This window comes from Mirounga leonina, unplaced genomic scaffold (genome assembly GCF_011800145.1).
Source record: "Mirounga leonina isolate KUSES-001 unplaced genomic scaffold, KU_Mleo_1.0 Mir_173, whole genome shotgun sequence".
NCBI lineage: Eukaryota > Metazoa > Chordata > Mammalia > Carnivora > Phocidae > Mirounga > Mirounga leonina.
In genome coordinates, this window is record NW_023270447.1 from 23,286,092 (window position 1) to 23,298,151 (window position 12,060).

At 35.0% G+C, this 12,060-nt stretch overlaps 1 protein-coding gene and 1 long non-coding RNA gene across 2 annotated transcripts in view; one reads left to right on the forward strand and one right to left on the reverse strand.

Annotated features, from left to right (window-relative positions):
- COL24A1 (collagen type XXIV alpha 1 chain) overlaps positions 1 to 12,060 on the forward strand; it is a 391,807-nt gene that overhangs the window by 249,941 nt on the left and 129,806 nt on the right. The window contains exon 33 of the mRNA XM_035018127.1: positions 5,612 to 5,665. Within this exon, the coding sequence (XP_034874018.1) occupies positions 5,612 to 5,665 (54 nt within the window). The remainder of the gene's footprint in view (positions 1 to 5,611; positions 5,666 to 12,060) is intronic.
- The window catches only part of LOC118019199, an 88,406-nt gene that overhangs the window by 9,193 nt on the left and 67,153 nt on the right, over positions 1 to 12,060 (reverse strand). The window lies entirely within an intron of this gene.

Below are 12,060 nucleotides of genomic sequence, written 5' to 3' on the forward strand. Positions count from 1 at the left end.
TCTTCCAATCCATGAGCATAGAATGTCTTTCCATTTCTTTGTGTTTTCTTCAATTTCTTTCATCAGTGTTTTATAGTTTTCAGAGTACAGGTCCTTCACCTCTGGTTAGGTTTATTTCTGGGTATCTTATGTTTTTGGTATAATTGTAAATGGGATTGATTTCTTAATTTCTCTTTCTGCTGCCTCATAATTAGGGTATAGGAATGCAACAGATTTCTGTATGTTGATTTTTGTGTCCTGCGACTTTACTGTCAGTTTTGTCTGTTTTTGTCAGTTTTAGCAGTTTTTTGGTGAAGTCTTTTGTGTTCTCTATGTGTAGTATCATGTCATCTGAAAATAGTGAAAGTTTTATTTATTCCTTGCCAATTTGGATGCCTTTTATTTCTTTGTGGTGTCTGACTGCTGTGGCTAGGATTTCCAATACTGTATTGAATAGAAGTGGTGAGAATGTACATCCCTGTCTTGTTCCTGACCATAGAAGAAAAGCTCTCAGTTTCTCCCCATTGGGGATATTAGCTGTGGGTTTTTCATAAATGGACTTTATTATGTTGAGGTATGTTCCCTCTCAACCTACTTCGTTGAGGGTTTTTATCATGAATGGGTGTTGTACTTGTCAAATGCTTTTTCTGCATCTATTGCATTGATCATCTGGTTCTTATTCTTTCTTTTATTAATGTGATGTATCATATTGATTGATTTATGAATATTGAACCACCCTTGCAACCCAGGAATAAATCCCACTTGATGGTGGTGAATGATTTTTAAAATGTATTGTTGGATTTGATTTGCTAGTATTGAGGATTTTTACATCTATGTTCATCAGAGATATTGGCCTATAGTTCTCTTTTTTTGTAGTGTCTTTATCTGGTTTTGGTATCAGGGTAATGCTGGCCTCATAGAATAAATTTGGATATTTTCATTCCTTATCTATTTTTTGGAATAGTTTGAGAAGAATAGGTACTACCTTCCCTTTATTTTTTTATTTTTTATTTTTTTATTATGTTATGTTAATCAGCATACATTGCATTATTAGTTTTTGATGTAGTGTTCCATGATTCATTGTTTGCATATAACACCCAGTGCTCCATGCAGTACATGCCCTTTAAATGTTTGGTGGAATTCATCTGTGAAGCCATCTGGTTCTGGACTTTAGTTTTTTGGGGATTTTTTGATTACTGATTCAATTTCTTTGCTGGTTATTGGTCTGTTCAGGTTTTCTATTTCTTCCTGTTTCAGTTTTGATAGTTTATTTGTTTCTACGATTTATCCTTTTTTTTTTTTTAGGTTGCCCAATTTGTTGGCATATAGTTTACATAATATTCTCTTATAATCATTTATAGTTCTGTGGTGTTGGTTGTTACTTCTCCTTTCTCGTTTGTGATTTTATTTATTTTGGCCCTTTCTAAACCTTTCTTCTTGATAAGTTTGACTGGAGGTTTATCAGTTTTATTGATTTTTTTCAAAGAACAAGCTCCTGGTTTCATTGATCTGTTTTATTGCCTTTTTAATTTCTATATCATTTATTTCTACTCTGATCTTTATTATTGCTTTCCTTCTGCTGGCTTTAGGCTTTGTTTGTAGTTCTTTTTCTAGCTCCTTTAGGTTTGAGGTTAGGTTGTTTATTTGAGATGTTTCTTGCTTCCTAAGGTAAGCCTGTATTGCTATATACTTCCCCCTTAGGACCGCTTTTACTGCATCCCAAAGGTTTTGGACCATTCTGTTTTCATTTTTATTTGTATTCATGTACTTTTTCATTTCTTCTTTTATTCCCTGGTTGACCCATTCATCGTTTTGTAGCATGTTTTTTAACCTCCATGTATTTGATCTTTCCAGATTTTTTCTTGTAGTTGACTTCTAGTTTCATAGTATTGTAGTCAGAAAAAGTGCATGGTATGACTTCAGTCTTCTTGGTTTTGTGACCTACTAAGTGATCTATTCTGGAGAATATTCCATGTGCACTTGAAAAGAATGTGTATTCTGCCATTTTAGGGTCAAATGTTCTGAATATATCTGTTAAATCCATCTGTTCCAGTGTGTCATTCAAAGCCATTATTTCCTTGTTGATTTTCTGTTTAGATCATCTGTCCATCGGTATAAGTGGGGTGTTAAAGTCCCTTACTATTATTTTATTATTATTGGTTAGTTCCTTTATCTTTGTTGTTCATTGTTTTAAGTATTTGGGTGCTCCCACATTAGGTGCATAAATATTTACAGTAATTATATCTTCTTGTTGGATTATCCCCTTTATGATTATATAGTGTCCTTCCTTGTCTCTTGTTACAGTCTTTGCTTTAAAGTCTAGTTGGTCCATGTAGTGTCTAAGTCTTGTTACTCTGGCTTTCTTTTGACATCCATATTTCTTCATTACCTCACTTTCAATCTGCAGGTGTCTTCAAGTCTAAAATGAATCTCTGTAGGCAGCATATAGATAGGTCTTGTTTTTTATCCACTCTGACACTCTGTCTTTGATTATTTAGTCCATTTACATTCAAGGTAATTATTGATAAATACGTATTTATTGCCATTTTATTACTTGTCTTATGGTTGTTTCTGGAGATTTTTCTCTGATCCTTTCTTGCCTTTCTCTCTTTCATCGTTTGCCGATATATTGATAATAATATATTTGGATTTATTTCTTTTTGTTCTTTGCATGTGTCTTAGTGGTTTTTGATATCTGACTACCATTACGTTTGTAAATAACCTCTTCTGTATACAGCAGTCTATATTAAGTTGATTGTAATTTAAGTTTGAGCCCATTCTTTTCTCCTCTCCTCCTCACATTTAGGTATATGTTATTATATTTTATACCTTCTTTTTTTTTTTTTTAGTTCCTTGACTGATTTTTACAGAAATGTTAATTTTTACTAATTTTTACTAATTTTGTGTTTCCTGCCTTTTATTGTCACTTTTGGTTTTTCCTTTATATATATTCCCTTAAATATTTCTTGCAGGTCTGGCTTAGTGGTCATGAATTCCTTTCATTTTTGTTTGTCTAGGATACTCTTTATCTCTCCTTCTATGCTGAATGATAGCCTTGCTGGATAGAGTATTCTTGGCTTCGGATTTTTCCCATTCAGCACTTTGAATACAGCATGCCACTCCCTTCTGGCTTGCCAAATTTCTGTTGAGAAATCTCCTGCTAGCCTTATGGATTTTCCCTTGTAAGTTAAATTAGACTTCTATTGTCTTGCTGCTTTTAAGATTTTTCTTTATTACTAAATTTTGCAAATTTAATTATAATATGTCTTGGTGTGGGCCTACTTTTGTTGATTTTGATGAGGGTTCTCTGTGCCTTCTAGATCTGGATGTCTGTTTTCTTTCCCAGATTAGTGAAGTTTTCAGCTGTTATTTCTCCAAATAAATTTTCTGCCCCCTTTTCTCTCTCTTCTTCTTCTAGGACTCCTATAATACAAATGTTATTACATTTGATGGAGTCACTGAGTTCCATAACTCTATTCTTGTTTTGCATAATTCTTCTTTCTCTCTTTTGTTCAGCTTCATTGCTTTCCATTATTTTGTCTTCTAGGTCATTAATTTGTTCCTCTGCTTCTTCCAAACTGATACTCATTGCGTCAAGCATGTTTCTTTTTTTTTTTTTTTTTAAGATTTTATTTATTTATTTGACAGAGAGAGAAATAGCAAGAGCAGGAACACAAGCAGGGGGAATGGGAGAGGGAGAAGCAGGCTTCTTGCCTAGCAGGGAGCCCGATGTGGGACTCGATCCCAGGACCCTGGGATCATGACCTGAGCCGAAGGCAGACGCTTAACGACTGAGCCACCCAGGCGCCCGCATCAAGCATGTTTCTAATCTCATTTATTGCACTTTTCATGTCTGATTGATATTTTTTAACTCTTTTATCTCTTTGATAAGGGTCTCACTGATATCTTCCATTCTTTTCTCAAGTCCAGTGACTATCCTTATGATCATTGCTTTAAATTCTCCATCAGGCATGTTACTTATATATGTTTTGCTTAGATCTCTGGTCATGACTTTATCTTGTTCTTTCATTTGGGATAAATTCCTGTGTCTTCTCATTTTATCTAAATCTCTGCCGGATTCTCTGTGTTAGAAAAACCAGTTATATCTCCTGTTCCTGAAAGTAATGGCCTTATGAAAAAGAAGTCATGTAATTCCCAGGGCCTGGCACTTCAGGGAGTTTCTCTCGTGTGTGCTGCATGTGCTCTGCTCTTGTGTTCTGGCTGCTTTGTCCTTCAGGCCAGTTGTCTCCAGAGGCTCCTCTTGTCTGATGTGGGCAGTGTTTGGTTCTTTACCATTCTGAATGTGGTCAGTTTTAAATAGGTGTACTCTGGTCTGCTTGTGAAATGAGACCTATCACCACCTCCTCCAGAACTGAGGCTCTGCAAAACTTTCTGGTTGGGAGATGTGGTATGAATAGGGATGTGTGCTGGTCTTGGGGAGGGCCTCGTTGTGCTGGGACCAAGGCAAGCATGACTGAGAAAGGCAGCCCCATCAGAGTGCAGATTGGGGGCGGGGGGCTTAGTGTAAACAAGTTAGGCAGCCAGTGTCGGTGCTGCACTGCTTCCCGCTGTATTTATGCTGAGGGGTAGGGGAGGGAAATGGTGCTGGCCAGCTTCTTTGTTCCCCTAGAGGTGTCTCCTTGAACACTGCCTCTCAGGGATCAGCTCTAAGAAGAGTATATAATCTCCCCATTGTGTGCCCCAAGCACTCTTCAGATTGCTGTTTCCATGCTGTATGCTCCCAAGTTGTTTGCCTGCCTTCTGTCCAAGAGCAGCACAAATGCCCTTTGGGCTCTATCCCAGCCAAGCCTGCTGGCCTTTAAAACTAGGCTTTGAGCCCCACTGGTTGCAAGAACTCACAAAATTCAGCCCTTCTCATTTTCTAAGCCAATAGCTATGGGAAACATTCTCCTTGTGCATTCCTCTGTGTGCTCCTCTCTCCCGCCCTTCTCCACACCATGGTTCCTTCCCCTCCATAGCAGTCAGGATTTGCTTCTCCCCTAAACCTCGTCTCTGCATTTCCTACTTTCAATGTGGCTTCTCCTCTCCCTTTAGTTGTGGAGTTTGTTCTGTCAGTATTCAGGTCAGTTTCTGGGGGTATTTAAGATGATTTGATAGTTACCTTGTTGTATTTTTGGGCTGAGGGGAGTCTGGGATCCTCCTACTCCACTGACATCTTCCTTCTCTCCAGTATTAGTGAAACTTGAAGACATTATGCCATGTGAAATAAGCCAGACACAAAAGAACATAGTATAACTCTACTTATATGGGGCACCTAGAGTAGTCAAAGAGGCAGAATGCAGGATGATGGTTGCCAGAGGAACCAGGGAGGGTGAAAGGGTGTTATTTAATGGGTATAGAATTTCAGTCTGAGCAGTTGAAAAGTTCTGAAAATAGATGGTGATGATAGTAGTGCAACAACGCAAAGGTACTTAATGCCACAAAACTTGCGCATTTAAACACTGTTAAAATGATATATTTTATGTTATGTATATTTTACCATAAAAAGAAAAGAGAGAATAGAGGTAGACAGAAAAATTAGGTGGTAGGATTGTAAAGGAAAGCTGAGGTAAGGAAAGTAAAACATTTTCAAGCATCACTTTTTCTTCACATTTTGCCTTTGTTTATTCAGGGTTTACAAGGACCCCCTGGGAATACAGGAGACAGAGGACTTGAAGGAGAACCAGTAAGTTTATCTTTATACTATATATGTATATGTATATATACTTTTCTAATTGTGTTTTTCTTGCCCTCTTATGCTGTGGCTGGTACATACACATTTATCATGGACACCTAATTATATAGAAAATATTTTGCTGTGAATATAGGTTTTAGTACCTTTCTGGTGCCATATAGTCAGATTTGGTCCTGTTTTTCTGGAATTGTTAAAATTTCACATATTTCTATTTTCAACAAAGATAGCTCTGTTCTATGGACTTGGAGAAATTTTCTTTGTGAATGGCTTGCTCTTCTTATGACTATATTATACTGCCACAGACACACAAAATTATATTTTTGAGGCTAACTCTGTAATAAAATACCATACAAAGAGGTCAAGCTCTACATCCGATGGGCCTAAATGTACAAACATGACAGAAATACTGGTATATCAATAATGCAAAAACTTACATCATGATTTTATAAATGTGATTCAATTATAAAATTTCTATGGAAAATGATTGTGAAAAGGAAAGATTTTTGTCACACCTACTTTCTCACAACTTATTCTTTATTGCCTGTGAAGTCATTCTTCTAGTTAATGGTATCAGATGTAATATGCTGTAACATGCTTGTAAGATGTATAATCTTTCAAACTCTACTGGGTTGATCTTATCTATGTTGACCCAAAGGTTTACAGGTGGCCTTTGCATAATTCATTTAGCTAGTAGCAGGTGGAAAGTGTAATAGTCAAAGAACTATTCTTACCAAATTGTATTCATTTCCTCCTTTACATGTTTAACCTATGGTATAAACTCTCCAAGCAATAAGTAAAGATTTGACTGTATATATAATTCTTTCCAAATGAAGAATTTTAGATATGGTATTGATTTTATCAAACTAAAATCCTCTTGTTTCTCTCCCTGTTTTGTATCTCTTGCCATCCCAATATTAATATTTATTTGACCAAAAATAATGCAACTCTCTTTAGCATTATTTACTTAAATGTCTCTTTGAAAAAGTCTGTAGCTCTTTGAAGTTAGAGACCATTTCTCTCATCTTTGTAATCCTGCCTGGTATAAAGCGTAGCATATTAGATCTACTTAGGGTATGTTTGTTAAACTGAATTGACAAAAGGTCATATACCCCAAAACATAATTGTTTAGCCAGTGATATTAGATGAAGTGAAATGCAATGAAAACTAACTTAATCTTAGTAAGGAACACATTTAAGTAAAGTATGTCAAAAGAGCTATGGCAACAGCAGAGACAATATCTTAGACTTTATGTAAGAAAAGATTTGTTACTGTAGGCATAAACAACTAAATAGTTTAACAGCACCTAAAAATTAACATTCAGGTCACTGGGTCAGTAGGACTGGTAAAAAAAATATAAATCAATTTATAATGGATATGATGGGCTTTGTTGCATATATTTGAGCTGCCTGGTTAAACTATAGAAAAGAAAAGAAGTAAATTGGTAAAATGAAGGACACAGAAGAGATGTTGAAACATATTTATATTTTGAGAATAATAAAATAGAGAAGACTACACCTTTCTATAGTCAGCATCTAGTAGAGTTGTCTCTTTTTCACAGACAAATTCCAAAACCAGTTTCCTCATTACAATGCAAATACTGGGATTTGGATAGTTGGCCATTCATTCATTCAATCAACAATTATTTATTAAGTACCTGCACTTGGAATGTAGTGGTAAGTATGGAGGTTTCAGTCTAATGATAGACATATATACTAATTAAATTATCACAGAGATAAAAGGATAATTACAAACTGAGATAAATGCTGTGAAGTAGGAATTCAATTCTAAAAGAATGTATAACAGAGAAACTGTCCTTAGGAAAGGCTTCCAGAGGAGGAGCATTTGAGCTAGGATCTGAAGGATGAATAGTAATTACTTAGGCAAAGATGGGGAGAGGTTATTTTAGAGAGAAGTCATGAGCTGAGAGGAAGCTCTACATATTTATTCGAAGATCTAAAAGAAGGCAATGGCACAGAGTCAGGTGGGATGTAAGTGTAAGATGAGGATGGAAAAAGAAGCAGGGGACAAAACATGTAGCTTTGCAGGCCCTATTCCCAAGGATTTATGTTTTTATCATAAGAACAAAGGGATGTCATTGAAGAGATAGGGCTAGTTTTATAATCATATTATTGTTTTGTAAAGATCATTCAAACAAATTGGAAGGGACTAAGAGTGGATAAGCACTGCTTTCTGTTGTAATCCAAATAAGAGATGGTAGAATGCTTTTGATTAGCAGAGAAAAGAAGTGGATAGATATAAAAGATTCAAAAGGAGATATGAAATCAACAGGAGGTAGATTGTCCATATGTAAAGTGATTCCTAAGTTTCTGGCTGACCCAAATAAATATTTTTGATATCTGTAAACATTGAAAACTGCCGAAAAAGGAAAATGCAGGAATGCTGTTGTTTCTAAAAAATCAATTCTTGATAAGTTTGCTTTACAATATGCCCTCCAATTTAAAAACTATTATTTTCTAGGTACACTTCCTTAGTTGAATACCAGAAGTCACTTCCACTCACCTTACAAGATAATTAACAGGATTCTCAGATTAATTAAAAAGTATGTGATAAAACATGACATTGAATTACTTATGAAGATATAAAAAATGGCATCAGTTCTAGAAGCAAAAGATAAAAGACCAGTGTCTCAGTAGAATTTTGACAGTACTAAAATCAGACAAAAATAGCACCAACAGAAAAAGCTAAAGATAAATTTCAGCCAAATACCAAAAATTTCGAGTAAAATTCAACTGTATATATATAAAGAATTAAGTGACTGAGATGAAATATAAATAAAGTGAAAGAAGAAATAAAAAAGGCAAAAATTACTTAATATTAAGAAATCCATAATATAACATATTACAGATATAGTGGGAAAATGCTAAAAACAAGTACTCAATAAAATTCAACTGTTTTTGGGTGCCTGGGTGGCTCAGTCATTAGGCATCCTGGGATCAAGTCCCACATCGGGCTCCCTGCTCAGTGGGAAGCCTGCTTCTCCCTCTCCCACTCCCCCTGCTGTGTTCCCTCTCTCGCTGTATCTCTCTCTGTCAAATAAATAAATAAAATCTTTAAAAACTAATAAATAAATAAAATAAAATTCAACTATTTTTGATTTGTTAAAAATTATAGTAAAATGGTTTCTGGTCTGAATTGTAAGGAGCTTGGAAGCTGTCATCCCCCTTCTTAAAACAAGGAAAAAGCTGAGCAAACTGAAAATCAACAACACGTTTTAGATCATTGAGGTCAAAGGACCAACTGTTGCCTGAAAACTGGAGAGACAGACAGGAGGATATAGAGAACGACAGCTTACCAGGAGCAGAAGGCCATAACTGGATGGTAGGAGAACTTTAACTATGATTATATTTGTCAATATAAAATTGACAAATTGCTTAAGACACAATTTAGACTATCATAAGTGTTAAAAAACTAAGAGGGGACCCCATCTGTGGCAAGGCGCCACATGTCCCTGAGTTTTACCACCAAAAGACCTGCTAGGTTCTCACTCTAAGGTTCAGAGACATACCTGTTTCTTCTTCTAGCAGTGGGATGGGAAAAGTAACCATTTTGAAATACACTCAGAGTGCTCTGTTCTCCTTAACAAAGCTTGCCCTCAAGGGAAATTGTTTTATCTGAGCCTACCTGATTTGGGTTTTTGCCAAAGCCTACTGAACTTGGGAGAAGAGCAGTTCCCCAACCCTAGATGCTTCTAGCCTTGGACATGGGAGAAAGAAAATACCCAACTCAGGCTCATTGAAAGACTGAGACCTAATCATAAAACTATATAGAGTGTTTCTCTTCATCTTATAACTTACCATCACATTAATAGGGCTCTTGTATAATAGCTGAGGATTACAGCTAAAAGAACTGCAGGCCCAAACCCTATTTAAGGCATCTCTGGGAAAGCCTAAAGACAACAGACAAGACAAAAACAGTGACACTAGGAGGAAATTTAGCTCCTGACACCATAGTGCAGCAAACAGTAAACACAGCCTAATTCCCAACCAGATAACTTAAAACCTTTCACTGAAGGCCTGTTTACCTCAGGTCCTTTTACCTTATACACTGTGTTTGACTTTCAACAAAAAAATTACAGGGCATGCAAAAAGGGGAAAAACAGTCTCAGATATAGAAGAAATTTTGAAATTTTCAGACTGGGAATTTAAAAGTGAAGTAGAAATAGACTTTCTTAGACAAGCAAAAACTAATGGAATTTGTCACTAGTAGACCAGCCTTGTAAGAAATGTTAAATTCTTCAGAGAGAAGGAAAGTGATATAAATGAGAATCTAGGATAGAAGAAAGGAAGAAAGAACTTTAGAAGGAATATATAAAAGTAAAATCAAATATTTTTCTTTCTTATTCTTAATTACTAGAATAGGTAGTTTGTACAAAATAATAATCACAACAGTGTATTTAATCTCATACCTTATGGATAAGTGTAGTGGTATAGTGTTATTTGAAAATAGACTTGGATTAATTGTAAATATACATTGCAAACTCCAGAGAAACCATTAAAAATGTTCTAAATGAAGTATAATTGATATGATAAAATAAGAGAGAAAATGGAATTACTTAAAATCTACGGTTAAAAAAGAGTGGAAGATAAAGAAAGAAAAGAAAGAAACAACATGAGTAACAAATAGAAAACAGTATATAGTAGGTATGAACCCAACTATGTGGAAAACCCCAAACAATTGACCAATAAAAACCACTCCTGGACCTAATAAGCAATAACAAGGTTGCAGGATATCAGAATACAAGATTAATATACAAAAGTCAGTTGCTTTCCTATATGCCAACAATAAGCAATTGGAATTTGAAATTTATTTTTTATTTTTTTTATTATGTTATGTTAATCACCATACATTACATCATTAGTTTTTGATGTAGTGTAGTGTAGGAATTTGAAATGTAAAACACAACACCATTTATATTACTATCAAAAATAAAAAGGAAATAGGTATAAATCTAACAAAATGTACACAGAATATATGTGAGGAAAACTACAAAACTGACTGAAGAAATAAAAGAAGATCTAAATAAATGGAGAGATAGTTCATGTTCATGGATAGGAAGACTAAATGTTGTTAGGATGTCACAACTATAGATTCAAAGCAATTCCAGTCAAAAATACTAGCAAGTTACTTTGTGGATATTGATAAATTCTCAACTTCGTAAGGAAAGGCAAAAGGCCCAGAGGAGTCAACGTAATATTGAAGAAGAACAAAGTCAGAGGACTGACACGATCCAACATAAAGACTTAATATAACACTAACACTACAGTATTCAAGACAGTGTAGTAGGAATAGACAAATAGATCATTTGAACAGAATGGTAAGCCCAGAAATAGAAGTCCACAAATATAGTCAACTGATCTTTGACAAAGTTGCCAAGGCAACGCTTTTCAACTAATAGTGCTGGAACAACTAGCTGTCCACATAAAAACAAAAGCAAAACCAAAAAACAAGGATCTAGACAAAGACCATATACTTTTTCAAAAAAATTAACTCAAATGGATTATAGGCCTAAATTTAAAATGTATAACCGAAACTTCTTTAAGATAGCATAAGAGGAAAATCTCATTGACCTTGGATTTGGCAATGACTTTTTTTACATACAACATCAAAAGCCTGATTCATGAATGGAAAAATTGATACGTTGGATTTCATTAAAATTAAAAACTTCTGCTCTGTGAAAGACATGTTAAGAGAATAAAAGACATGCGACAGCCTGGGAGAAAACATTTGTGAAATGCATATCTGATAAGGGACCTGTATGCAAAATATAGAAAAAACTCTTAAAAGTTAACAGTAAGGAAACAAACAATCCATTTAAAAAGTGGGCAACAGATCTGAACAGACAATACATCAAAGACATACAGATGGCACAGAAGCATAAGAAAATATGCTTATCATCATCATATGTCATTAGAGAGAATTGCAAATTAAAACAACAATAACATATCATTACACACCTGTATGAATGGCTAAAATCTAAAACACTGACAATACCAGATGTTAGCAAAGATGTAGAATAGTGGGAGTTCTCATTCATTGTTGGTGGTAATACAGAATGAGAATGGTACAGCCAACTTTGGAACACAACTTGGCAGTTTTTTACAAAGCTAAACATATTCTTACCATTATGATCCAGTGATCATGCTCCTTGGTATTTACCAAAATGAGTGGAAAACTTAATGCCTACACAAGAACCTGTGCATGAATGCTTTATAGCAGCTTTATTCATAGTTGCCCAAAGTAGAAGCAACTGATATGTCCTCAAAAGGTAAATGAATAAACAAACTGTGGTACATCCATACAATGAAATATTATTCATCAATAAAAAGAAAAGAGCTATTAAGCCACAAAAAGACAGAGGAACCTTT